At 38.7% G+C, this 24,612-nt stretch overlaps 2 protein-coding genes across 2 annotated transcripts; both read left to right on the top strand.

Moving 5' to 3' along the window:
- The first annotated feature begins 5,908 nt into the window (after positions 1–5,908).
- LOC144993871 (lymphocyte antigen 75-like) lies at positions 5,909–12,438 on the top strand. Its single transcript, XM_078949781.1, has 6 exons — positions 5,909–6,053; positions 7,896–8,086; positions 8,760–8,979; positions 9,143–9,472; positions 11,400–11,497; positions 11,581–12,438. The coding sequence occupies exons 1-6, from the start codon at positions 6,017–6,019 to the stop codon at positions 11,701–11,703; spliced, it is 999 nt and encodes a 332-aa protein (XP_078805907.1). The 5' UTR covers positions 5,909–6,016; the 3' UTR covers positions 11,704–12,438.
- A 2,824-nt stretch (positions 12,439–15,262) lies between these two features.
- Positions 15,263–24,121, top strand: rps21 (ribosomal protein S21). Its single transcript, XM_004086307.5, has 6 exons — positions 15,263–15,389; positions 15,762–15,840; positions 19,591–19,654; positions 21,419–21,490; positions 21,982–22,037; positions 22,117–24,121. Exons 2-6 carry the CDS (start codon positions 15,791–15,793, stop codon positions 22,124–22,126), a joined length of 252 nt encoding a protein of 83 aa, XP_004086355.1. The 5' UTR covers positions 15,263–15,389; positions 15,762–15,790; the 3' UTR covers positions 22,127–24,121.
- The last annotated feature ends 491 nt before the right edge of the window (positions 24,122–24,612 follow it).

A 24,612-nucleotide genomic window follows, 5' to 3' on the forward strand; every position in this document is an offset into this window, starting at 1 on the left:
AAGTTCCTTTACGTTGTTATGCATATTTTGTTAATGCAAAGCGGCTTTATAATGAAGTCTTCAGTTTAATTCATTTGAGAGAAAAAAAAGGATTTAAGGATTAAATGATGAAAATGTAGCTTTTAATCTTAAAAAAATTCAAAATCAAACAAGGTTTTGAAGAAAGTTTTACAAATATACATGTATCCATCTTCGGCTCCTGAATGGCAGGGCTGCTCATTCCTGGTCCTGGAGATCTACCACCACCCTGCCTGTTTTCCAGATCTCCAAGTCCTACTAGCTGCTGATTAGCTCAATCAGATGTCTCTACATTCCGATTGAATGAACACACCTGGTCCAGGTAATCAGCAGGAAACGGGGCTGGAAAACAGGCAGGTTGGTAGATCTTGAGGACCAGGAACGAGCAGCCCTGCTCTACGGGGTCACAGGGTTGCTGGAGCCTATCCCATCTACCGTTATGTGCAGGCGGGGTGAACCCTGAACGAGTTGCCTGTCTGTTGCAGGGCTACGAAGATGTTGAAACACCAATCAGCCTGTGATTCATGCTTTTGGACAACAGGAACAAGCCAGTTCACACCTTTGATCACAGGGATCCCAGACGTCAAGAACACAAAGACGACACTATATCTGTACACATTTGAACTAAAGTGGGAGGATTAGCCCCTAGAGATGAAACATCTCGTTTTCAAAAGGGTACAAACCAAATCAACACAGTACAGATAGAAATTGAATACACGTTACACACACACACACGTTGGCTCTCAATGTCCACATCTATGTAACGAGACATTTCAGAAAGATAAAATAAACACGTTTGTGAAAAAGCTGAACTGAAAAAATAAAAGCCACCGAAAGTTTATGGATGCTTAAGTAAAGGCATTGGGTAATTCAACAATTACAAGGATGAAATGGAAGGTAAGAATAAAGGAAGTTTGTTCCAGTCAGCTTTAACGCAAAAAGCTTATAAACGCTCTCATTTACTGAGGAAACTCTTCTCAAGGACCACAACCTGATGGAGGGGCGCTGTCACCTGGATAGACCTGACAGGTTTGTCCAGCGAGCCCCGCCCATCACTGCTAATGGAAGACTAAAATATATATATATATATATATATATATATATATATATATATATATATATATATATATATATATATATATATATATATATATATATATATATATATATGATTTCTCTATGAGGCTTTAGTGGCTGCACGGTGGCGCAGTGGTTAGCGCTCTTGCCTCACAATCCATTTTAATTGTCAAATTAGACATTTCTAAATGAATTTTGCTACACATTTACCAGAGAACTTTTTGAAAATGAAATGTCAAATACCATTTTCATTTTATCATTTTAATTAAGTGACAGAATAATCAGTGTTGAAGAAGAAAATGAAAAAGTATTTTGGTGGATTGCTTTTTCATTTTAATTTTGATTCAAAAAATGCAGCTTCATTTTGAAAATGAAAAAGCATTTCTGGTTTTGACTTTTATTTTTAATTATGCCACAGAATCGCTTCAATAGTGTCAAGCTCTTCACTCATGCATGACACAGCTTGCAGAAGGGGGGGGGGGTTCAAGGGCGGAGCCACTCAGCTCAACACTAATGGCCACACCCATGTAGAGGAGATTTTGGAAACAGAGAGAGGCTTTAGAGCACATGTGTCAAACTCAAGGCCCGCGGGCCAAATGTGGTCCTCCACGTCATTCTATGCGGCCTGCGAGAGCAGAAGTGTTTAATTTCTTAAAATAAAAAAGAAAAACTGGTGTGTATTTAGTCATAATCAAGGAATCGGATTTGAAATATCGGATTGGGCAGCTATACATAAGGACTTAAACACTGTCCACATAACCTAACCTGACAGAATCAAATGTAAAAGGATTTATGCTAGAGTAATAAGCAAATATATGTTTCTATACAACTGTAATTGTCACTTTAAAAAGTTATAATAAATAATGAGGGATTTAACATTAAGGAGTATTTACATTCATTTTTCATTACATTTAGTTACATGTATAACTTATATCTTGCCATTTGAGGACAGCCACTGTGCTGATGTGGCCCTCAGTGAAAATGAGTTTGATACCCCTGTTTTAGACAAACATGAAATATGTTACTATGTACTTAAGACATTTAGTTTATGATTTTGGTTAAAACTTTATAATCATAAGTAAAACATCACTGGGAATGATTTTATTCAAGAAAAATAATGTTATATGGGGACTTTAAAGAAATAAATGATTGTTTGTTCTTCCTAACGGATAATATGATGATCTATGTGCCCATTTGAGGGCTTTTTTAAAATTTAAAGATGTTTTTTTGTGCCTGTTTTCTCATAACAATGACCGTTACAATCTCGTTTGGACCGTTTTTTTGTTAGATGAAACACCAAGTCCAGAGTGACACACAGTCCTTCCAGTCTGCACCCATCATGCATTGTTCTGTAACCATGTAGAAGCCCTGACCTCCTCATCTGATCACTGAGGGAATTGAGCACAACCACACTGAACCACACTGGATGTTCTTTATGACCAACAACATCAGCACAGACTCCGCCTGAGTTAGACCATGATTAAGTAATCAGTTATAAATCAATCAGTTCTGGATTCATGACAAATGTATTCTAACATGTGGTTGGACGAATTGAGAGTTGGAGACGGCCTTTTCATTTACTGACATTTTAATTCAGAATCAAACGGTTGCTGTAGGCCACAATCAGGCCAGTTACAGCAGTAACAACTGTTGACGCTTCCACTCATTGATTCTCACATTCATCTCTCCTACTGTTTCCCAATCTTAAACCAGAGCATAACAGTTAGTAGCAACACAACAGCACTAAAACAACGCTGGGTAGCGCCCAGTATATTCTATACTGTGGTATCACAAGATAACAAATTTAATTTTTATCGTCATAACGACATCTACTGTCTCGTTATCATGAGAAAAAAACGTGTTTTCTTGTGATAACAAGAAGTCCTGCCACTTAAAAATGTTTGGTAAACAGAGCTCTGTTTTTACTTTCAATCACTTCATTATATGAAAAAGAAAAATATGGCTTGAAATTGCTTAGTTTTGTTCAGAAATACAAACTTCACGAGTACCCCTAACTTAACTAGTTTTAGACTATTTAGATTTTTTTAAGTTCCTTTATTTTATTTTACTTATGTTTTATACGTCTTATTTGTGTGTTATGTTCATTGTTTCTTTTTTTCCCCTCTATTCTTTATTTTCTATGTTAATATGTTATGTTTTGCAATGGTGACTGATCTTCGAGGCAATATTCATTACATTGTTATTGTTCGTTGTTAACGTTAATGTCAATGCTAATGTATGATACCGCAATTGTCAATAAAGTTTTTTTTTTTTAAACTTAGCGACGTTAACTCATTGGTCGTGGCAACTTACAGCCAATCAAATAGTGTGACGTCATCATTGGTCGAAGGACCCCGAGAACATCCGGCAACCCGAGAACATCCGGTACCCACAACGGCTCAATCTTTACAGCATCGCTTTTCTCTCCTTGTGGGTACCGCCCATTTCATGACATCAACCTAGAGCAGACCTCGGCAGCATGTCTGTGTTTCTCCAACTAAAACAGACAAAATCTAAACATCATAACACACTTAAAGCTCAAAATATTGATTTTGCATTATATAGAGTCTATATAATGGGGTGTCAAACATACGGCCGTGTCCGGCCCGCCAGGTGGTTTTAGTCCAGCCCACACATGAAGAGTAAAAATCACAAGGATGTTTAAAAAAGAAAGCATGTTTCTAGTCCATTCCTGTGGCGAGTTATGATTTTTTAAAGAAATAACCGAAATGCGCAATTCCGCCACTAGGGGGAGCAAAGGAAAAGCTTAACAGGTGAAACAACATAACTCTGCATGTGCCAAAAATGAAACCTAGCAGCTCTGTGTCTGGGTAGGCAGTAGTTTGGTTCCCTGTGAGCCTCACCACTGAAGGATGATCAGTAGTGACACCCTAATGACCAAAATGTTGTCAAAAAGAAGAAAAAGTTTGAAGTGAAGTCCTGAGCTTTCCAGGAAAACTGAAAGCGTTTTATTTGTTCATGGAGCTGAATGCAAACCTGCATGCTTGGTATGTCATCAACAGGTTCTCCGAGAACATAACATTCAGCACCACTATGAGACTCTCCACAAAGAAAAGTTTCACCATTTGCAGTTAAGAAAAAAAAGATTTAGCAACTATTAGCTGGACCGATAAATAACCATCTGGATTTACTGCAGCCGTGACGTCAGTGATGGAGCAGTAACACCTAGCTACCTTATTGCAAACAAGTTGGTGCAAACATCCAAACCATTTTCTGATGGTGAACTTATTGAAAAATGCTGACGGCTGCAGAAGTCTTGTCCCCCAAAAAGCAGCCTTAAACATGAGTCTGTCAAGAATTACGATCAGATCCAACATCTCTGAGCAAACATGGGCAGCCATATGAAGGAATGTAGTCATTTATTGTATTTTCAGTCACTATTGATGAAAGCACCAACATCACAGATATGTACAGCTGTGCACGTTTATTAGAGGTGATGAAGAGACGTCACAGTGGAGTTTCTTGAATTGATGGACACAACAACTGATGACATAGGCAGCTCTCTAGTTACTGTGCTGGACGATGGTGAAGTGAACTGGTCACATGAAGTAATTTTGGTCACTGATGGCGCTCCATCAAAGGTCAGGAAGAAGGCAGGTGTTGCCACAAAATTCAGGCAGAAACCAGGAAAAGATTCTTATAATAATGAATAATAATGGACATTTCATTGTGTTTTGCACACTTGAATGACAGTAAATGTTTTTCTGCACAGGATTTGAATCCTGATATCTATGGACGGGTGAAGTTTCAGGAGAAAAAGGAGGTTAACTCCAAACTCTTATGTTCACAAATGTTTGCAAGTTTAATTTAGTGTAATTTTGTCATCGTTTGGACGTTTACATTTTAGGAAGAAGTTTCATTTTTTTCTGTAGCCCCTTTTGAATTAATTATCAGGATTGCTTCAGTGTCAGATTTAAAATATTCAGTCTGTATAAAATTGAATAAACCAATATTTTTTAAATTGAAATTAATTTTATTTAAGATCCATTGGCCTCTGTGAGTCAACGTGTAATAAGAAATGATTAGGCTACCATGTTGGTTGAGGCATGTTTTCCAATTGGGAAATAAAACAAGAATAAATCTGTTATTTTGCCTTTACGCTACTGGTCCGGCCCACTTGAGATCAGAATGTGGCCCCCGAACCAAAATGAGTTTGACACCCCTGCTCAAGAGCAATGGACTATTCCATCAACAGCAACAGCAAGTTAGCCAGTAGCGAAACTCTTTTTTTTTGTTTGTTCTTTTGTTTTTTGTTAAAAAAACTGCCATTTGCTCCCATTAGAAAGTGTGTGGGTAACAAATCAGGAAATTCAATATTTCCTTCCGATTAAAAATAATATATATATGAAATATATTTGTTTAACATTCAAAAGTAATATCAGTTTTTAAAAGCCTATAAAACATTTGGATCCTGGACACTGATTCCATCTAAAAGTGAACCACTGAAGTAGTTTTTGGACGGATTTTCTACCCTGGAGAACGATTTAAAACAACCACTGCTGGGGGCCCCCAAACTGCTTAGGCCACCACCGGTGGTGACATCACCGAAGCATTGCCATAGCAACCGTCACCTCAGCCAGTCCAGAGTTTGGGGGAAACAAATCTTTGTTGTAGATAAAGCATAATCTTGTGAAAAGTTGGTTCCCTTTCAGTTACATTTCTCCACACACACACGTTTGCTCTCGTGGTAAAATGACATAAACAAATAAACAAGAGATTTGTGACCTTGATGATGTAAATAAACAGGATTTGAATTGCTTTGACTTGCCAATACAGCAGGATGACAGCCAGCAGTGCAAATGATTTCCTCTGAGTTTTTGCATGCAGATGATGCATAAGAGTCCCGTGCGCAGCCGAATATCTGCAGTCGCAGACTGAAGGCCGAGGAGGAGGTGCAAAGATGGAGAAGATTCTTCTGTTCTTCACTGCTGCTTCAGGTCAGACTTTTTTAGAAACTCTCTTCTACTTACTACTGCTAGTTCTTACAGAGTATTTGAAAGTATTTTTTAAGTCAAATTTGACCCTTTTTCAAGTATTATTAATGACCTTATAAGTAGAGCCATGAAACAACTGATTCCTGTGCAGATCACCTGCTTTAGAAGAATCTCATTGAGCTAAAAACTGAAGACAGAGACAGTTTTATGTAGAAAACACTCAGCTGAAGGTCATAAATCTCAGAAGATTCAGAGTAAAGTCTTATTCTGAGTGTCATCAGGAATATGACCTCATTCTAGCCTTTATGATCAAAGCTTTTTATCAAGTCAGAGTTCTCTTAAGGAGAAGAGCAGAAGGTAAATAGTAGATTCATTTTTGACGCATTTGATGTCTTCATTGGTGTAGAAATGTCCAAAGAAACTACTAAAAGACAAAAAAAATAAAAAAAATCTTTTGTTTTTAAAGATATTACTTTTGCTTTATTTCCATAAGCACACTGACATATTTTTTTTCCCTTTCTATTTCTCTATGTCTAAAATCCATTTGACATTTAAACAAATTAAATCCATGAAACAGAACAAAAACAAACTCACTGCTTCTGACAGTTTGTAATCTTTCCAAATTTAAATGTGCCATCTTACAATTTCGTCAGAGATAAGATGTTTATAAATATGTGAATTTCATATGATTATATGAATTGTTTCGGTTATGACGTAAAACAGGTTCACCAAAATTAATAAACCAAATCACTGCTCGGATTTTCTTTACATGAAGTCGTTCCATGTTTTATTTAAATTAAACACTAAAGTGATAAAATAAAGAAGAGTCACTTTTAGTGTTGTGGAAATAAAACTGAAGTATTTTTCATCACTCAAGAAACTACAGTTTTTATTCAAACTATTTCCAGGTTTTGTAGTAGTTGGGATCATAAGCAAAGCACAACGTCACCATAGCCATTTGTTTGGGAGAAAAAGGGTTCAGAGAGTGAACAACCAGTTCCAGGCTTAGTGGTCAAAGGTCACAAAGTTCTGTTTTACTAAATTCTTAAAGAAACCAATAATATGAAGTAATTTAAGGTTCATATATCAAAAAAGTCTCTAGCAGTAGAGGTAAAAAAAATCTTTTAATCTAATACTTCAAATCACACACTTGTATCTTTTGTCAGTTTGTTTTGGGCTGCCACAAACGTCGCTACAGTCATTTCAGTTTTACTTACTTGCTATTCCTTCCTCCTGTATTACTTTACAGCCCTCATCTTCCTATCTGTTGTTTTTAAAGCCAACGTTTTTTAGTTTAACAATGTATTTTAAATCCTATTTCTTTTAAGACGTCTGACCCAAACAATTGTATACAGAGGAGTTTATGAATGGGCTAGTAAAGCTCTGTGTTGTTGTTTGGAGGTAAATTTGCCCAAAACTAAAACCACTAAGTAAACATTTTATTGTGCTTCACTAAAGAAATTGGAGCAGCATCTTCTGCATTTCGCTTTTCTGCATGAGTCCTAGAACGCAGAGCGCTGGACATGACATTAAAGATAATAGTAATAATAAATTGTTCCCTTAAATTAACGTTTTTTGCCCTCAAATCAGCCGTTTCTTAGCATTTCGTGACCATGAATTACCATTTTGTTGTCACAAGTAAACATTTTCTGTTAATACTAATTTGTGCGCAAAATAGCATTAAGCAAACACAAAGTGGACGTTTGTGTTCACAAAATGCTGACGTGTCCAGGGTTCTGTACTGTCGTGACTGTGAAACTGTAAAAAATCTACCCCTGATGTTATTTTACACAACAGACACACAACAGTAGGATGTTCCGTCACCTTGTTCCTGTGTTTCTGCAGCTATGGGTGCAGTTTGCATCTTGGCTGAACGTGAGTACCACTTCATCTCTGAGCGTCAGGATTGGACCACTGCTCAGAGTTACTGCAGAGAGAAATTCACTGACCTGGCCACTGTGGAGGACGTCCAGGAACTCAACATAATGATGACTCAAAAGGAGTTATCGACGTTAAGTTCTCAAGAAATTGGACAGGTACATTTATTTGACCTCATTTTCCCTCCTTTAGGCCTTTTTGAAGAAATTTTAAGATTTCAAGTTTTGCTATTATTGATAAAGCAAAGCATTATTTCTACAGGAAAAAAAACAGTGCTGCTGTATGTTTAACCCTTGTGCTATCCTAGGCACTTTAACATTGGGAGTTGGGTCATTTAGACCCACTAGACAGTGCGCTGAACCTTTTTTCTTCAATGATTTGTGATCTTCACTGGTGTCCATGGATTACATGAAATCTTTCCACCTTTATCCACCTTTGTCATGGTAGGGAGAACACGTCAATGTAAGGGGGGGGTCATCTAAGATAGCACAAGGGTTACAAACCACAAGTAAATAAAGTTTCAAATAAATTTCTTTTTCATTTAACCATCTATAAACTCCCTGTTGAACCAACTTTTAGTATGAAGTATGCTTAGTGTGTACATTTAGCTTATTAGTTGTCTGAAACCGCTTATTTTGATTCAATTTGGTTTATCATTTCATTTTTTTTTTTAAACCCTATGTCCTTATGAAACTAGCATTTAACAGTAGATTTTATTGGGAAAGGGCTCCTTCGGTCTTATAAAGGACTAGTTTGTGGATTTTTCTTAAAGAGCGACAAATGATCAATACACTATTTGGGATCTGATAAGAGACAAATTCCTCTTTGCAGTTTTTCTGGCTTGGATTGTACAATGATGTGACGAGCTGGAGGTGGTCAATGTCAGACTCGAAGTTCTATGGTGAAGGGGAGGCCAATTTCAGTAACTGGTTGTCCGGGCAACCAGATAACTCAGGACTTTCAGATTGCTGCACAATGATGTCTGCTAGGGGAGGATGGGATGACGTATCCTGCGATCAATCTTTGGACGCCGTCTGCTTCGATGTCAGAGGTAACTGCTCCTTTATCCAAAACCATCTTAAAAACTAAATTCTGCCTTTAATGTCTGAACTTCTTTTTTTTTTAAATAGGACATTTACTGTAGTTTCAGCAAAATATAGCTTTATAGTTGCTGCTGACTATCAGCGATAAGCCATGTTTGTTACTCTTTTCAGGGTTGAGTGCGGCTTTTGTCTACATCGACAAATCCATGACTTGGTCTGAGGCCCAGATCTACTGCAGAGAACATTACAGCGACCTGGCCAGTGTCCGAAACATGAAAGACAATGAGGAGATAACCAAGCTGATACCTAACAGAAGAAACGTCTGGATTGGCCTTTTCAGAGACTCCTGGAAGTGGTCTGATGGAAGCAGCTTGTCATTTAAGTATTGGTCGAGGTCTGAACCCAATGGGCCGACAGAGAACTGTGGAGCAGGATACTCAAGTGGATCTGGAACATGGGTTGATATAAGTTGCAGCCACAAGTTTGCTTTCATATGCTACAGTAAGTCACGATTCAAAAGGCTTCTGACATTCATCATTATGATAAAGGACACGATAGAGATTGGGGCTGCTCATGCAAATGGGTCCAAAGTCTGAAAAGGTTTCTGGTATTAAGTTTCAAATACGTCAGAAAATATGTTAGTACAAGTACGCCGACAGCACTTTACATGAAACCTTTATGTGAACACACCTCCATCTCTGAAAGTCAACAACTGAAAAACAAGAAATGGTGCAAAATCCATCTTATTCTCACGACTTCCATCCAAAAGGTGCCGAAAGGTTTAGTCACAACAGCCCTTACGGGTGGATGTGGGCGAGCAATGGGCAAACCTGCACGGGGCACGGAGATGGCCCGCGTGAACTATCATGGTTGTCGGTGAGCTGCGGCGAGCCCCATGATGCAGGTGATAGGTCATAGTGAACACTTATACAACATGCAAGAGTGAGTAAGAGTGAAGTAGGTGAGACGAGTCGTGTGGATTTCTTAGAACTTTTTGACAACCCTGCCCCCAAAATCCTGCAGACTTCATGAGGGGCCTCTTAGTGCTGTTCACATGTTAAGTGAGCGCTACTTGCAGGCTCCTTGCATGCTGTCTGACTGTTAGTAGTTAGGACATTTGGCAATCAGGGTGGAGTTTGTGTGGGCGTCCTATAGGCACTTTTGTATCACCTGCACATAATCAATAAGGGGTCAGTACTCAAGCCTTACTAACAACTAGAGTGTGGCATAAGGGCCCCATATGACGGCATCACCTGTACGTCATAAGTGAATCTACTTACATTAGCCTTACAGATACTTCACAATAGACTTACCACACACACAAAAATGGTAATGTCCATTTTATGACGTCCCTTGAGGTAGTCGTACGAGCCTGGAAGGAACTGCAAGACATCATCTCTCCCGGAAAACCCATAAACCTGCATTCCCTGTACTGGTCAACCCCCGCACGACTGCATGTGACTAAGGCTTGAGTGGGGTTCCTGTTATTTAAAAAAAAAAAAAAACTTTTGCCCTTGAAAACACAAGATATATCTTGTGTCTTAAGAAGATTTGTCTAAAACTGCATTTCTTCAGAGCTCTGTCAGTTTGTGTGTGGGGGGATTCTCAAAGTTATGCTCTGAAGTTGAAGCGCAACATCTGAGCCCGTTCCTGAAGTTTAGGGTAGACACACACAAAAAAACCTTTGAAAACTGTTCCAGCTGATGACTGACGGAACAGGAAATTTGTGAAAACTAAGGGTGGGTAGTTGAGGACAGAATCAGGTCATAATATCTGTTTGATCTTCTGTGTCGGGAACCGCGTACTGCACAATCAAACCTGTGGATTCAGATTTAAGTCACAAAAAGTGTTCACAAACAGGTGAAGAAAAACAATGATGACCCATTAACACCAAAACCTGTTGGTGGATCTGTGCTGAACGAGGCTTTGCTTAAAGGATGCAAAGGATGAGCTTGATCCAAATATGTTCTGTGTTTGGTGGGACCAGACAGTGCAGTGGTTAGGATGTAATCAGGGAAAAGTGCAGGATCGGGTTTACACATTAATGTTTTGGGTTGTGGCTTTCACGCTCAGTATTTACTGGCCTCCCTCTTAAAACCCTGTGACACAATCAGCAGCAGTCACACAAATGCTGCGGCACAAGATTTGCAATTTGTTTGAAGTGCATAAAGTTTACAGATTGAAAACTTTTTAAATTTGTTTTTTTACCAAAACTTTTGATCGCAGTCTTATAGCAAAAGAATTGAGTGGATCTCCAGGAGAATCAGTGAGACATCTTCAAATTAAGTCCAGATCCATTTTTTTAGAGCTTTTTCCGCTCTTTATGACAAAATACTGAACGTGTTTTTGCATCAATAGTGAATTAAAATCTGAAATGATAAAGACGCTCTATTAAGTAAATAAACCTGTGTGTTTTCTGCTTTCACAGAGCGTAAGCTCAGTATAAAGAAAGTGGCTCTGAAGTTGAGGGTAAGCTCCCTCTTGGACATAAATGACCCGACGGTGCAAGAAGACATCCGGAGGCAGGTGAGTCCTAACGTCTTCATCATGAAGAATGTCCAGTTGCGTTGAAGATAGGCCCAGGGTTTTAAAAAGTTGTTGTGTTTCAGCTCAAACAGAGGCTGGAGGAGCAGGGCGTGGCTGCAGAGGTAGAACTGAGCTGGGGAAAGCGTTCAGACAGAGTGATCTTCCACGAGGATGAGGAGGAACTGAGAAAAACAGACAAACCTTAAATCTCAGTCATGTTTAGAAAAATCATTTGTAGACGATTGTGAATATGGTTAATCAAAACATTCAGTTTCTTTGTACAGGACAGGATTACGGCCGAAGCTTCAATAAGTAAGGGTTAATGGCCAACAAAGTATGCATTACAAGGAATTAACACATCGTGGAATCCTTCCGCGAGTGTGTTAATGTCTGATAGTGCACACTTGGAAGGCCATTAACCTGCTACTACCATGGTCATTTTATAAAAGAAGTAAATATTCAACCAGTTTTTTGTACTTTACTCTTGTTATTTGTTTGGTTTAGATTTCTTAGGACTATTTGTTGTTGGAGCCGGCACCGATCTCGACTGCAGTGGCATAGGAAAGCGGTAAATATGCTGATTGTCATGATGTGTTAATAAGTAAAGCATCAGTTTTTTACCGCTTGTTTTTGTCCAGATGATGAAGCTAAAGTTTGTTTTAAAGAAGCCGGCGCAGTGATATAGAACATTTAAGCTATGTGACCGGAACTTCTTTTTTAGGCGTGCATTATCACTGTGGATTTTCACTTTTTAATGCACACCCAGCAGCCAATCAGAATCGAGTATTCACCCAGCCCATAGAAAGGAAAGTTATAACCTGTTACTGTCATTGAGTTTTTTTGCTTTTATTACCTGTACATGTTCATACACAGCAGTTTTGTGTCTGTTTGGTTTTGTTATGTGAAGTCATGAATAAAGTAGAGCTGCAGTGATCCTCAGAGTGTTCTATGTTCTTTGTTCGGAGCGAGAAACATCATGAACATGAGAAGAACGTAGCAGAAGCAGCCGGAGAAAAAACAAAAACAAAGTAAAAACGCAACGATCCAAAACAAGACATTAAAAATTCACTGAAAAATGACCAAACTTTACCATTTGTGACATAACTTGAAAATAGTCATTAAGCTATGAAGCTTGTCTTTTCACAATAAGCTTATCTAAAGATTTAATACATTTTTCCAAATTGGACCCGCTTCCTTTTTTTAGATATCTGACAGGTAAAAGTGCTAAAGAGATTCATTCTTAGAAAAAACAAAGTAATTTTCTGACAAAACCTTTGCTGTAGTCGGACAAAAAGGTTATGATTAGTCAGTACAAAAGGTTTGGTGACAGTAGCTTCAGTATCTTCAGAGCTATTGAGCACCTTTATTATGATTCATATCTCGAATAAAATCTTTTGAAAATATACACGATAAAATAAACATGTAATTTCTCACAAAATATTGATTGCGGCATGAATATGCTGACTCGTCTTCATTACCAGCTCATATAAAAGTAGACATGTATTCATTTTTGAGGGATTAACCTGCACTTTGATGACGGTCCCTTGGCAGACACCTCGCTGTCGTGTCTGCATTCACAGCTGGAAGAGAACAATTTTCACAATTTACATTAAAAGGCAAAAAAAAGATATTTTTTCTTTTGAAATCCATTTGCAGTTCCCTCTCTGTGTTAATACAAAATGATTGAGATAATTGCTGTCACATTTGAACGTTTATCAGAAGAGTTATTGAGGACAGAACTCCGAATCTGTGAAGATCTTTCTAACTTTACCGAACTTTAATATGTGGGAATAACATCAGTCTTTATTTTGTCTGGACATGACTGGTAACACAAATTCACATGATTGTTTACACGGTTTCTCATCACTGCCCGATGTGGCCTTGCCTCTGCCAGCTCACACACCGTCCCAAAACCGCTTCTCTGCTCAGAGACACAGTTCCTCCAGGAGACACGGTTCTCCAGAATGTTGCTCACGCAGAGCCGGATGAACTGCGGTCCGAAGCCTCCTCCTCTGGAGCGCACAGCGTAACAAAGCACCTTCCGCTGTCCACAAACACAAAGCTACGAGTCCAGCTGCTATGCTCAGAGACATGGTTCGCCCACGTGGAGCTGCAGGCCACACCGCGTGAGCACGGACGTCATCGCGCCTCCTCCCTCCTGGAAATGCTGACTGGAATTAAAGTATGTAACACGTTTTGCATGGTGGATGTGAAAACGAAAATGCAATACCCCCTTTGCATTATCGCTTTAATCATATCACAGAAGAAAGCTGTTGAAGAAGAAAATGAAAAAGCATTTCTCTTAAACAATTTTAATGATCAAATTAGATATTTCTAATTGAATTTTGCTACACAAATGTCAAATAGCATTTTCTTTGTCTTTTTAATTAGGTGATAGAATGAGCAGCGTTGAAAAAGAAAAAGATTGGCGGATAGATGTTTCATTTTTGAGTCGACGAATGCAGCTTCATTTTAAAAAGGAAAAAGCATTTCTGGTATTGACTTTATTTTAAATTATGCTAAAGAAAGGCTTCCATGATTTACTTGTTCTTTGTGTGGTTTATTCATACTTCTGTGGTTTTAAATTAACGTGGTTCATGTGTGCTACATTTGTAGTGCACCATCTATGTGGAGACACCAGAATGACAGGAAAGATAGAACATTATTAAGGATGATCAATATAATGCCAAAAGGTGAAGAACGAACACATTAGTATAATTTATTCCCAGATTAAACAGCGTAATGGGCTGCAAATGGCCCCTGATAATGAAACGTTGTTTATGTCAGGACGCCCTCTGCTGGAGGGTAGATGAACAACATGTCAGTCTATTGTAGTTCCAGTTTGGTGAGAAACGTTTTATATGTAAACATGTTTATTTGCAACATTATTGCAAAAAACAGTCTGACACGAAGACAAATAAGAATATCTATGATGGGTCTTCATAAAAAGCAAGGGTTTAGTTATTTACTGAGTGTTAAAAGTTTGGGGGAAGTTTTTGACAGAAAAAACAAAGGCAAAAAAAAGATTTTTCAGACTAAATTGGAACATTTTAAGTTTACAAAATATAGAATGTAGATAAAAAGTAAACTTCAGATATTCTGCCTAGTTAGTATAGGCTAAGTATACTTATAGATGACTATACAACTTGTTGCATGAAATGTTATTCTAAAAAAAAACCTCAGCAGAGCTGTGTGGTCATGAGGGAAACATTCTATTAAACACGGCAAAATCATGAAGTCTAAACTAGAGACTTCAATGTTAAAATAGGTTTTGCATACATTTCAGCAGTTCCTCTGGATCAAAACCCTCATGCTTGTCTTCGCTACTAATGCAAAGATGCATGTTTCTGACAAACAATATGAAACTCTAAAGTATCATATGTAATTCACAGCTTTTTGATAACCCCTTAGTTAATGATCATTATAATGCTCATGTATCCCCCTTCTTTTATTCTATTTTTATCTTATAGTATTAAATTTCGTATTTTTGTGTTATTGTTTATTCTTTTACTTAATTTGGTTTTTGTTGTTTAGATTTTTCTATGCCAGTTCTAACTGTAATTTCACAAACACCTCGTACAACTGCCACAAAGATGCTAAACCTGAAGTTTGTCTCTTCATTAACGAAAGTAAATAAATGAATAAATAAATAGAAGAAAAGTGTTGTTTTTATTTTTTTATTTTTCCAAACATGGCTTTATTCTAAGTCATCCAAAAAGGCCTTCAAGTGAATCCAGTCTGAACTTAAGTGCACATGTATTTGCCTCCTTGTGGCGTTATCAGTGACTATCATTGTGTCTCCAGCAGGGGGCGACGAAGCCTCCTTCGTGTTTTCTCTTGATTTCCGTTTCCGGGTCGTTCTTCCTTTCCTGTCGGCCATTTGTCGCGAGCGGTGCGTATCTGTTCAGCTCTTTTTTTTAAAACGAATCGAAGTTATTCTATATGTTTGCATTTGTTTGTTTTAATTCTACGATACATAGCTAATGTAACCCTGTAGTCATACCTGGGTCTATTAAGTCTTTATTTGCTCCTTGTGGTCTACAATTAAGAGAGAACGAGCGCACGCGGTCGTTCTGTCCGCGTGCTACTAGTAGTAGTTAATGCTAACGATTTTCCTCTGGATAAAGAAATGTCTTTTTAATTTCTTTATTTTGGCATCCCTTTTGTAAAACGTAAATTTAAATGTTAGCCTGGGACAGGTTCGCCCGTGCTAAAAGCTGAACCGGGTCTCTGATGGATTTGCTTATTGATCTATTTCTATCAGATTTGAAGGCGACCACTTCGAGCTAAAACATGCAGAACGACGCTGGAGAATTTGTGGACCTGTACGTCCCGCGAAAATGGTGAGTGTTTAGTTATATTTAATTGGATGAAGGAATTTTACTGTTAACATAAACATCACGTGACGTTAACGATCCCGTTATGGGAACAGTTCTAAGTTTTAATATGGAGAAGGACGTGCAGGCTTTTGGCTTTTCAGGTTACTAATCAAATATTCACGTAAAAGTCACGTAACGCTCACAACCTTAGCACAATACGTGACTAAACAATTAATTGGATTGCCCTGCACTGTCACTGGTAAGGGCTAAATAAAAATTTCCAATGGGAGGATCATCCAGATAGGATAAAAAAAAGTTGTAGCATTTAAAGTGTTCACATGTGCTTTTTGTGTGTTTTTTTCTTGAATAAACAGCTAATCAATAAAGTGAATCAAATGAGTTTTTTTTAGCGTTATAACGTTCTCATTACTTGTTCAATCCAAAAAGGGAGGCATCATTGCAAATCTAGTCAAAAGGACTACAAATCAATTTTTATTTACTATTTATCAAATTATAATTAATTAGGATTATAATCAAGTAAATGGTACTTTTCAATTTAAAGCAACACAGGGCTCCAGACTAACTTTTTTCACTAGGAGCACTGTGGCCCCCAACTGAAAATTTTAGGGGCACAACCAGAAAATTTAGGGGCGCATACCGTAAATCAACATGCTAACCAGATCTACTAATTTCCACTGTATTACTAATAAATACTTTAATAATAAATGCCGAAATTACAATGTGCTGTTCCAAATTCAGTGTCACATTTTATTCTGAAGAAAGATGTAGATGAAGATTCTGAAGATGTTGTTGCATCTTCTATTTGAAGATGCAACAACAAGGTAGACTGACAAAAGCATCGCTGTCATGACAGTACAAATAAGTAAAGAAAACGGATGGAAATGTATGTTGGTGACACCAAAAGCGTGTTTGAGATCACCCAGGGGGACTCAACGCTGTGCAGATCACCTGGTGTGAGACGTATATTTTTGTTTTTGCTCCAACATCTCCTGTCAATCGTCACAAAAATATCAGGAGAAAGGGGTGGGAGCAAGGCCCCAACCTGAGCGAACGCAGCTGGAAATTTAGTACTGCACTGACTGAAAGCTGCCCTACAGACTACAAAACAATGCATTATTTGTGTCCTGATGGTTTTTTGTAGTTCAGTAATCAATCAAAATAATTGAAAATACCAATTGATTAAAATAAGGCTACATACATTACAAAAATTTCAAATAAGTATAAAATATATAATAACACAGATCATACTGAGGGGGAGAGGACCCCCCGCCTGGTCTCCCCAACGCTCCAGGCGCGGCGCGGGATCATCTACACGTCTATCGATGCATTTTCCCCACGGGTTTTCAGTGTCTAGAACTAAATCTTGTCACTCACACATATTTAAAGTTCAAGCCCCGTTAGCTGTCACGCATGTAGGTGTGGGACATTTATTCTCCTCAACTGACCCGACCCCCGCGGGAGCGGTGTGCTGCCGTGACAGCCGTGCATAAACAGTTTGTGGTTGGGGGTGACACGCCGCCGCGCGCTTAACCAAAACCCTAAACCTTCCTCCGGGTCTGTGCGACCCAGAGAAAAGTTCAGCACGGACTGCATGGATTTAGAAAATTACAAGCGAAAAAATATGTTCTAAAGGAAAGTAAGGAACTCCTTCGCCCCCTCCCTCCGTCTGGGAGGGAGGGGGCGGTCAGGTGTCCTGCTTTCAAACCCTCTCATTGTCACGCCCCCCAACAGTCATTTACCCCACTGTGATTGGTTGGTCAGCTCCGCGCATGACGATGAAAAAGTGTCATTCATGCAAACTGGCGGGCCGAATTAAAATTGAACTTTCATATTAAGGCGGGGGCCGCAAAATATCATCTTGGGGGCTGCGAGTTTGAAACCCCTGCTGTACACTCTGGCCCTGGTACACTAGCCGCAGGTCGGAAGAACGAATCAATAGTTCGCTTACCCATAGCTCAGACGCACATATCAGGTTGAGATTGTATTTGTCTCTGTTTCCTTCCCACAGATGTTTACGCGCGCGAATATCTCTAGGCCCCGCCCCCTAGGCATCACGCGAATGTGTGCTCGCGTTTCATGAGTATGTGCGCGAGTGTGTGTGCCTGCCTGCGTGTGCGCTCGCGTCTCATTGATCATTTCATTGATCATTGACGTGCCCCTTCCTCGTTTAATGTATAAAAAATACGGAGGGTGGGGGAGGCAAATTTACTGGTCGCACATGTGCGAATGGATGTAAAATTCAGTCGCACAGTCTCAAATGGTCGCAGTCTGGAGCCCTGCAACAGGTGCTCTGAGGAAGAATAAACACTGGCATTTTTAGCGTGACATGTTTATAAAATGATTTGGCTTTATTTTTGTTTTTTAAAACGCCCTTTTAAAGCAGACATCCTATTTGTTACAAGGTAGCAATATAAAGAGTCTGAAAATAAAGTCTACAAAGTGAAAAAATATTAAACTAAAGGCTAAAATACTATGAAATATTTGTAAATAGTCACAATTGAATTGTTTAAATAAACAATAATAAAACAGTTATTTTATTAAGAAGGCCACAGTCTAAAAGTATTTAATCTAGCTAGATGTGCTTCTGTATGTTTGTGGACATAGACTGCAGCCAATCAGCTTTCTCAAAACGGGTCACATGACCTCATGTTCCAGCATTCCCTGCTCAAAAATCACCTGGTATCAAAATTAGACGTCAACTAACCTAACTTAAAAAGCTGACATTAAACTGCACAGATTATAACATTTTGAGAAGCAGGTCAAAGAAAAATGTATCTATTATGTTACCGCTAGATGTGCTTGACTTTATGCTACCTACCGATCAAGCTATGTTTATTCAAAGACAGAGTAACACTGCAGCCTCATGCACATCTGATAGCTGGTTTGGAAGAAACGTCCGGTGGATAAACTACTCATAAGCAGATGCCTAACCGGAAAAAATCCAAATATTAACTTGTTAGGTTTATTTTAACACGGCAGAAAACTTTTGTGTCTCGTTACGTGACACGCACGGCTGTGACGTCATCCTTAAAGCTGCCCTGTAGTTTCTTAACATAATTCCCTTAAAATGATACAATAACACCAGCAACTCATTGAAATGTGGTTGGATGAATTCAGACTCATCAAAACTTTTAACGTGACACACATTGCTTTTCACCGTTTCACCACAATCTAGAAGTCATAAACATTTATCAGTGAACCTTCTTAGACGTCTTCTTGTCAGTAACCGCCCTGCAGCGTGACCACACCAGACCAAAAAAGGTGTTGAACCTGACGTTGATTGAGTTAAATATAAAGTTGGAATGGACTACCCTAAGATGACTGCAAATTTCCACCATTTCTGTCTCTAGCTGCTTTGCTCCGCCTCTGTAATTGTGAGTGAGGAGATTTTGAGTCATGTGGTTTTATTTACAAGCTTTGGTTTGAATTAGGAAAAGCTACTTGACTGTAGTCTGAATAAAGACCAAACACAAGGTTCTGGGCTCGATCCGGACCAAACGGTTTTCCCTGAATACACCTTTAAAGTCAAATGAAGACCTCAGAATGCACCATGTTGCTCTGCATTTACCAACGGTTTACATGTTCTAGCACTTCCTGTTACTAGCTTCTTTCTTTCAGTTAAAACCCAACAGACAGTGGACTTTTTATCTTCTAATAAACACGTTTTGAGCAAGCTGTTTAACATTTTGGGGTTAATTTGCCCCATACGCTGAAAAATGCTTCTTTAATGACAAATGAAATGTTTGGTTTCAGCTCTGCCAGCAACAGAATCATTGGAGCCAAGGACCACGCCTCCATTCAGATCAACATTGCTGAGGTATGCTGCTAAATGCAGTTGTTAGTTTTCTCTGTAGCTTCATTCATTCATTCATTTGCTGAGTGAAAGAGAAAAACAGAAACAATCTGTTAGTGGTAGAAAATACAGAACACGAGAGCAAAGACTGATTAGGGAAAAAAGAAAATGCCAATAAGAGGATTTTCCCTTATATTTGAATTATCTTTTGACATATTTGTTGCCATTCAACATGGCATCATTTAATTTAATAACCTGATTATCTTCTGTTTAAAACCATTGAAAAATGTAGCCAGTCAAATAAATGCTTAACTGGTAGATCCTCAAGTCTACAACTGACTCCTAGATTGACCTCATGTCTAAATGCAGATCTGAGGCGTGTAGAGAAATGCCACTGGTGCCGTGTACAAAGATATTTACAGATCTTTGTCTGTAGGTTGTGAAATTTCTTAGAAAATGTGTGAATATTGAGACTTGAAACAGGAAAAAGGAAGGACAGGTATGTCCACCTCGATGTGCTTACGCCAGTGTTGAACCCATTTGACCTTCTGGTGGGCGTCTAGACCTCCTGCCTGCTTGCTAAATAATTGATCACTTGTGACAATTGATTAGGCTACTATGTTGGATCTCGAATAAAATTAAATTCAATAAAAAAAAAGTTGGTCTGTTCAATTTTATACACACTGAATATTTGACATCTGACACTGAAGCAGTCCAGAAACTTTTCTTTATGGTGAGTCTCTTAGTGGTGCTGAATGTTATATTCTTTGAGCACTGCGACCAGTTGATGACATACAAAGCATTTGGGTTTTGCATTCAGCTTCGTGAAAGAAAGAAAAAAAAAACTGTCCATTTTCCTGAAAAGCTCTTCACTCCACTCTACTTTCTGACAACATTTTGGTCATTAGGGTGTCGCTAATGATCATCCTTATAGGAAGATAACAGTGGTGAGGCTCATAGGGGACCAAAGTGCATCCTATACAGACGCAGAGCTGTTAGGTTTCACTTATAGCACATGCAGAGATATGCTGTTTCAACTGTTTTGAACATGAAAAATATAGCAGAATGTACAAATAATATAGTAGCCTACATGGTGTGTAGACAGGTTGCTCATTGACACTACGGCAGTGGAAAGCAGTTCATCTCCAGCACAAAACACGCTACTTAAGTGAAATATTTTTGCCTTTATCTTCAACAAATTGGAAAGAATCCAAATATCTGCAGGTGTTGAATGACCTACATATTCGTCCACATGTATATTTCTGCTCCCATCATCTCACTACATCTTCTGATTCTGCATTAGAGCTCATGCATCAGTAACTGTTTTTATTAGTATCTGTTCTGTTTCATTTAACCAAGAGACCGTATCAGAGCCGACTGTTTACACACATTAGTTTGATGAGTCAACTATGGTTTCATTGCATTACTGTGAGAAATGAAGTAATGAGGGTTTCTATAGGCTAGTAATTGTAATCTATCATGTCACTGACAAGTAATTGTTCTGCAAGTCTTTAATATAACTCGAAGAAACCTTTAGGAAGCCTGACTATCAGATAAAAAACTGAGTCTGTTAGTTTGTTTCAAAATGTTTTTGTTTGTGTGTTAAACTCACCTGTGAAAGGAGTGTGACGTTTAAACCCCTAAAGAAAAAAAAGACAAATGTGCTTTTCTTCTAGTAGAAGCCACTGAGTAGATTAAGACCAACCGTCAACTTTAGTAGTGAAGGCCTGCAGGGGGTTTAGTGCCGTGTGCAGCTGCCATTTCACCCGTTTTGTCTTTATTTTCCAGGTCGACAAAGTGACTGGTCGCTTCAACGGTCAGTTTAAGACCTACGCCATCTGTGGCGCTATCCGCAGAATGGTAAGTGTCAATAATTCCATAACGCTCGAGTCTTCATGATAGAGGAGTCATTGAGTTTTAAGGTTCAGACAGAGCAGAAATGGTGGCAAACTTAATGTAGGAATAAGTGCTAATGTGTAGCCAGCAGCTGTGGTCAAGGGTCAATTACATGAGAACCAATCAGCAGACAGGAAGGGATTAAGGGGAAAATGGCTGAAGACATGAAAGAAAATTCCAAACTTCTTCGGCTAAACAGACATTTTTTCCACATGGAGAGTCGCTGCAGATAAAGCCGGTTTCTGAGCCTATTAGAAGTACCCTTTGACTCTTCAGTGAAAAGTTTTGTCACAGAATGCAGGACCTTTTCTATATATGTACTTCAAAAAGCAAAAGGCTGCAGCTGCTGGCAGTTCGGCCGTCTTTAGGCCTCCCAGACGGGGCAGATCTGTCCAGCTGTTGAACTCTGGGCCGTGATGGTTTGATAACCTGCTGCTGCTGCTGTGATCCTGCAGGGAGAGTCTGACGACTCCATCCTGAGGCTGGCAAAGAATGACACCATTGTTGCAAAGTAAGAAGCCTGAAGGTTCACGTTCTAGTAGATGTTTATGCCTATTTGCTGTTAACTTCATGTTTGTCTTGTTTTACAGGAACATCTAAGGTCAACTCTGGAGCCACGGCAAATTTGTAAAATAAAAATGGAGAAAAAAAAAACCTTGTTTCTCATTTTGCTGTGTTGTCAGAGTATCCTGGACACTGATCTGCATTTTTCAATGAGGAACCTTTTTTTGTAGGAAAAACAATCCAGATGTTCCACATTTGTAGACATATCAGGTGTTTTTCTAGACTGGGCCTTTGTGTCTGTTCTCTAAAAATCGTTCTGGTTAATCAATGCCACAGACCGTCTTCATGGGATTCCAACATTTGCAGTAAATAATCCATCAGTTTCCATGGGCACTGCGTCAAAAGGATGTCCCACTGAAGATGAAGCTCTTCCTTTGCTGAGTTGAGACAAACTCAGTGCAGTTTAATCAAATGTTCACATTTTCTAACAATTCAACCCACATTAGAATGAGAACCTTAACCCTTGTGTTACCTTAGATGACCCCACCCTTGCACTGACATGTTCTTATGAGTACAGTGTGTGCTAGTTTCATGTCTGTTGGTACGATCACAAATTAAAGACAAGATTTGAGATGAAAGGTCATCTAATAAATGACCAGGAGTAGGAGAGTAAACTTTGCCATAGATTTGGGGTTCCTAGGGCATGGGTTCTCAAAGTCTCTACCAAATACCAAAGTTTCTGTTTGCTCTGGACAAACAATGTCAGATACGTTCAGCGTTTATTCTTTTTATAAACTCGTCACTACAGGGTTTGCAACGCTGGGCCATTTCCAAAGCCACGTAGCTACAGTCCATGTACAGTGAGGAGCTGTCGTGTCTTAACATCTGTGGTCTGTATCTCTTCCTTTGGACATCCTATTATTCCTGCAGGGTATCTGAGAACTGGCAGTATGTTTATTGCCCGGGTCTTCTTGTTGCCATTGAGCTGGCTTCTCAGGACTTACTTACAGTATTTAGCTGTTGCAGCTTTCCTTGTCGCCTGTTCCAGATGCCATCAACCAACCACTTTATTTGTTTATTACCTTTCATCATACATAAGTCGATCACAAGGTGCTTTAACATAAAATGGAAGAAGATATAAAAAACAGGTTAAAACAGTGAGTAGAGCTAATCACAACACGATGATGATCATACGACTAATATAAAGTAACAAGCAACATTGTGAGTAATAACTCACTGAAGAGGAACTGGTTAAACCAGAAGATATTACCTTATGCTTACATATCAACTTACATTTATGAGGCGGTTAAGTATGAAAAGGACAAAATGTTAAACGCAATAAAATAAAGCCCTGAAATAAATAAATTATTAAATTATGTAAAAGCTAATGTGTTTTTGAAACTCAATTATCCATAAATATGTTTCATGAAGATTAAACGTCTTATTATATTGTAACGATCTGGCCGGATCGTCAGTTTAGTGGGGAAGCAAAAGCAAGACTGCTATGTAGGTGGCTTCATTGGAGAGCTGACCGTGCCCCATACACCGCACAACCCCGGACAGTCTCAGGTGGGAAGAAACATAGAGAGAGGCAATATTAGCATTTAAACAACAAGCCTGTTTATTCCAGCACACCGTACAACCCAAATTCACCCTTAAGCTCCCCACTTCCCATGAGCCTTTGGGGCTGAAGGCAGCGCTAACCCCCGGGTCGCTACAATATATTTTTTGAAAAATCTTTCCTAGAGAATATATATAGTCACATTTTTTAAACCAGGGCCTTTTAGCTGTGAGGAGAGAGCAGTAACGGGACCATGCAGCCCTGAGGATGGATGGACGGATGGATGGATGGATGGATATTTTTTAAAGCCAGCAGTGAACATTATTTATCAGATTGTAAAATGATTTATACAAAAGTACAAATGCAGACAAGGTTAAGTTTCACCAAAAGCATCAGACAGAACAGAAATGTGTCACTTTTTTCTTTTTATTTAGACATTAAATTCAGTCAAATACAACATACTTTACAACAACTGTGTCTCTGTAGTTGATTATATTTGTGTTAATAAAGAATCTTCACATTCAAATCTCCATGGCCGGCATTGAATTAAACTTTTAACATTATTGGAACAAAAAGAGCAGCTGCAGTAATAATTCTAGTCATGAACTCTTTCAAAGACAGTCATAAGTTTAACTGCAGGAAAACAGTTCTGTCAGAAATATTCTTAGAGAAAAGACGTAACGTCAATAAAAGTGTGATGTTCTCAGTCTGAACATCTTCCAGTGCAGGATTTTCTTCAACCCAACTTTTCAAATGTTGAAATGAAATGTCATGTAAAACATGTTACAGAGTTAACTTATGTCATTGACATGGTAAATAATGGTTACAGCACATTTACTGTAAAAGAAAAAGTCCTTCACTCAAAGTGAAGTTAGTGCTGCTGCTGCTGCCTCACACATGTGCAGCCAACAGCCACATCCATGACACATCTGCAGCATCCTATAGTTGAATTTTGAATGACAGAAATCTGAATGTAAATTGGCTTGGAGATCATGTTCTCCAGGGTGCATTTGCCACACAC

This window comes from Oryzias latipes, chromosome 7, assembly GCF_053564925.1.
Source record: "Oryzias latipes strain Hd-rR chromosome 7, Olatipes_Hd-rR_3.1".
In the NCBI taxonomy this organism is placed as follows: Eukaryota; Metazoa; Chordata; class Actinopteri; order Beloniformes; family Adrianichthyidae; genus Oryzias; species Oryzias latipes.

Excerpts from the sequence above, each read along its gene's own strand:
- rps21 (XM_004086307.5), top strand. The coding sequence starts at position 15,791 with ATGCAGAACGACGCTGGAGAATTTGTGGACCTGTACGTCCCGCGAAAA. Across the intron at positions 15,841-19,590 it reads CTGTACGTCCCGCGAAAATG|CTCTGCCAGCAACAGAATCA; the intron begins GTGAGTGTTTAG and ends GTTTGGTTTCAG. Across the intron at positions 21,491-21,981 it reads GTGGCGCTATCCGCAGAATG|GGAGAGTCTGACGACTCCAT; the intron begins GTAAGTGTCAAT and ends GTGATCCTGCAG.
- LOC144993871 (XM_078949781.1), top strand. The coding sequence starts at position 6,017 with ATGGAGAAGATTCTTCTGTTCTTCACTGCTGCTTCAG. Across the intron at positions 8,087-8,759 it reads GTTCTCAAGAAATTGGACAG|TTTTTCTGGCTTGGATTGTA; the intron begins GTACATTTATTT and ends TCCTCTTTGCAG. Across the intron at positions 9,473-11,399 it reads GTTTGCTTTCATATGCTACA|AGCGTAAGCTCAGTATAAAG; the intron begins GTAAGTCACGAT and ends CTGCTTTCACAG.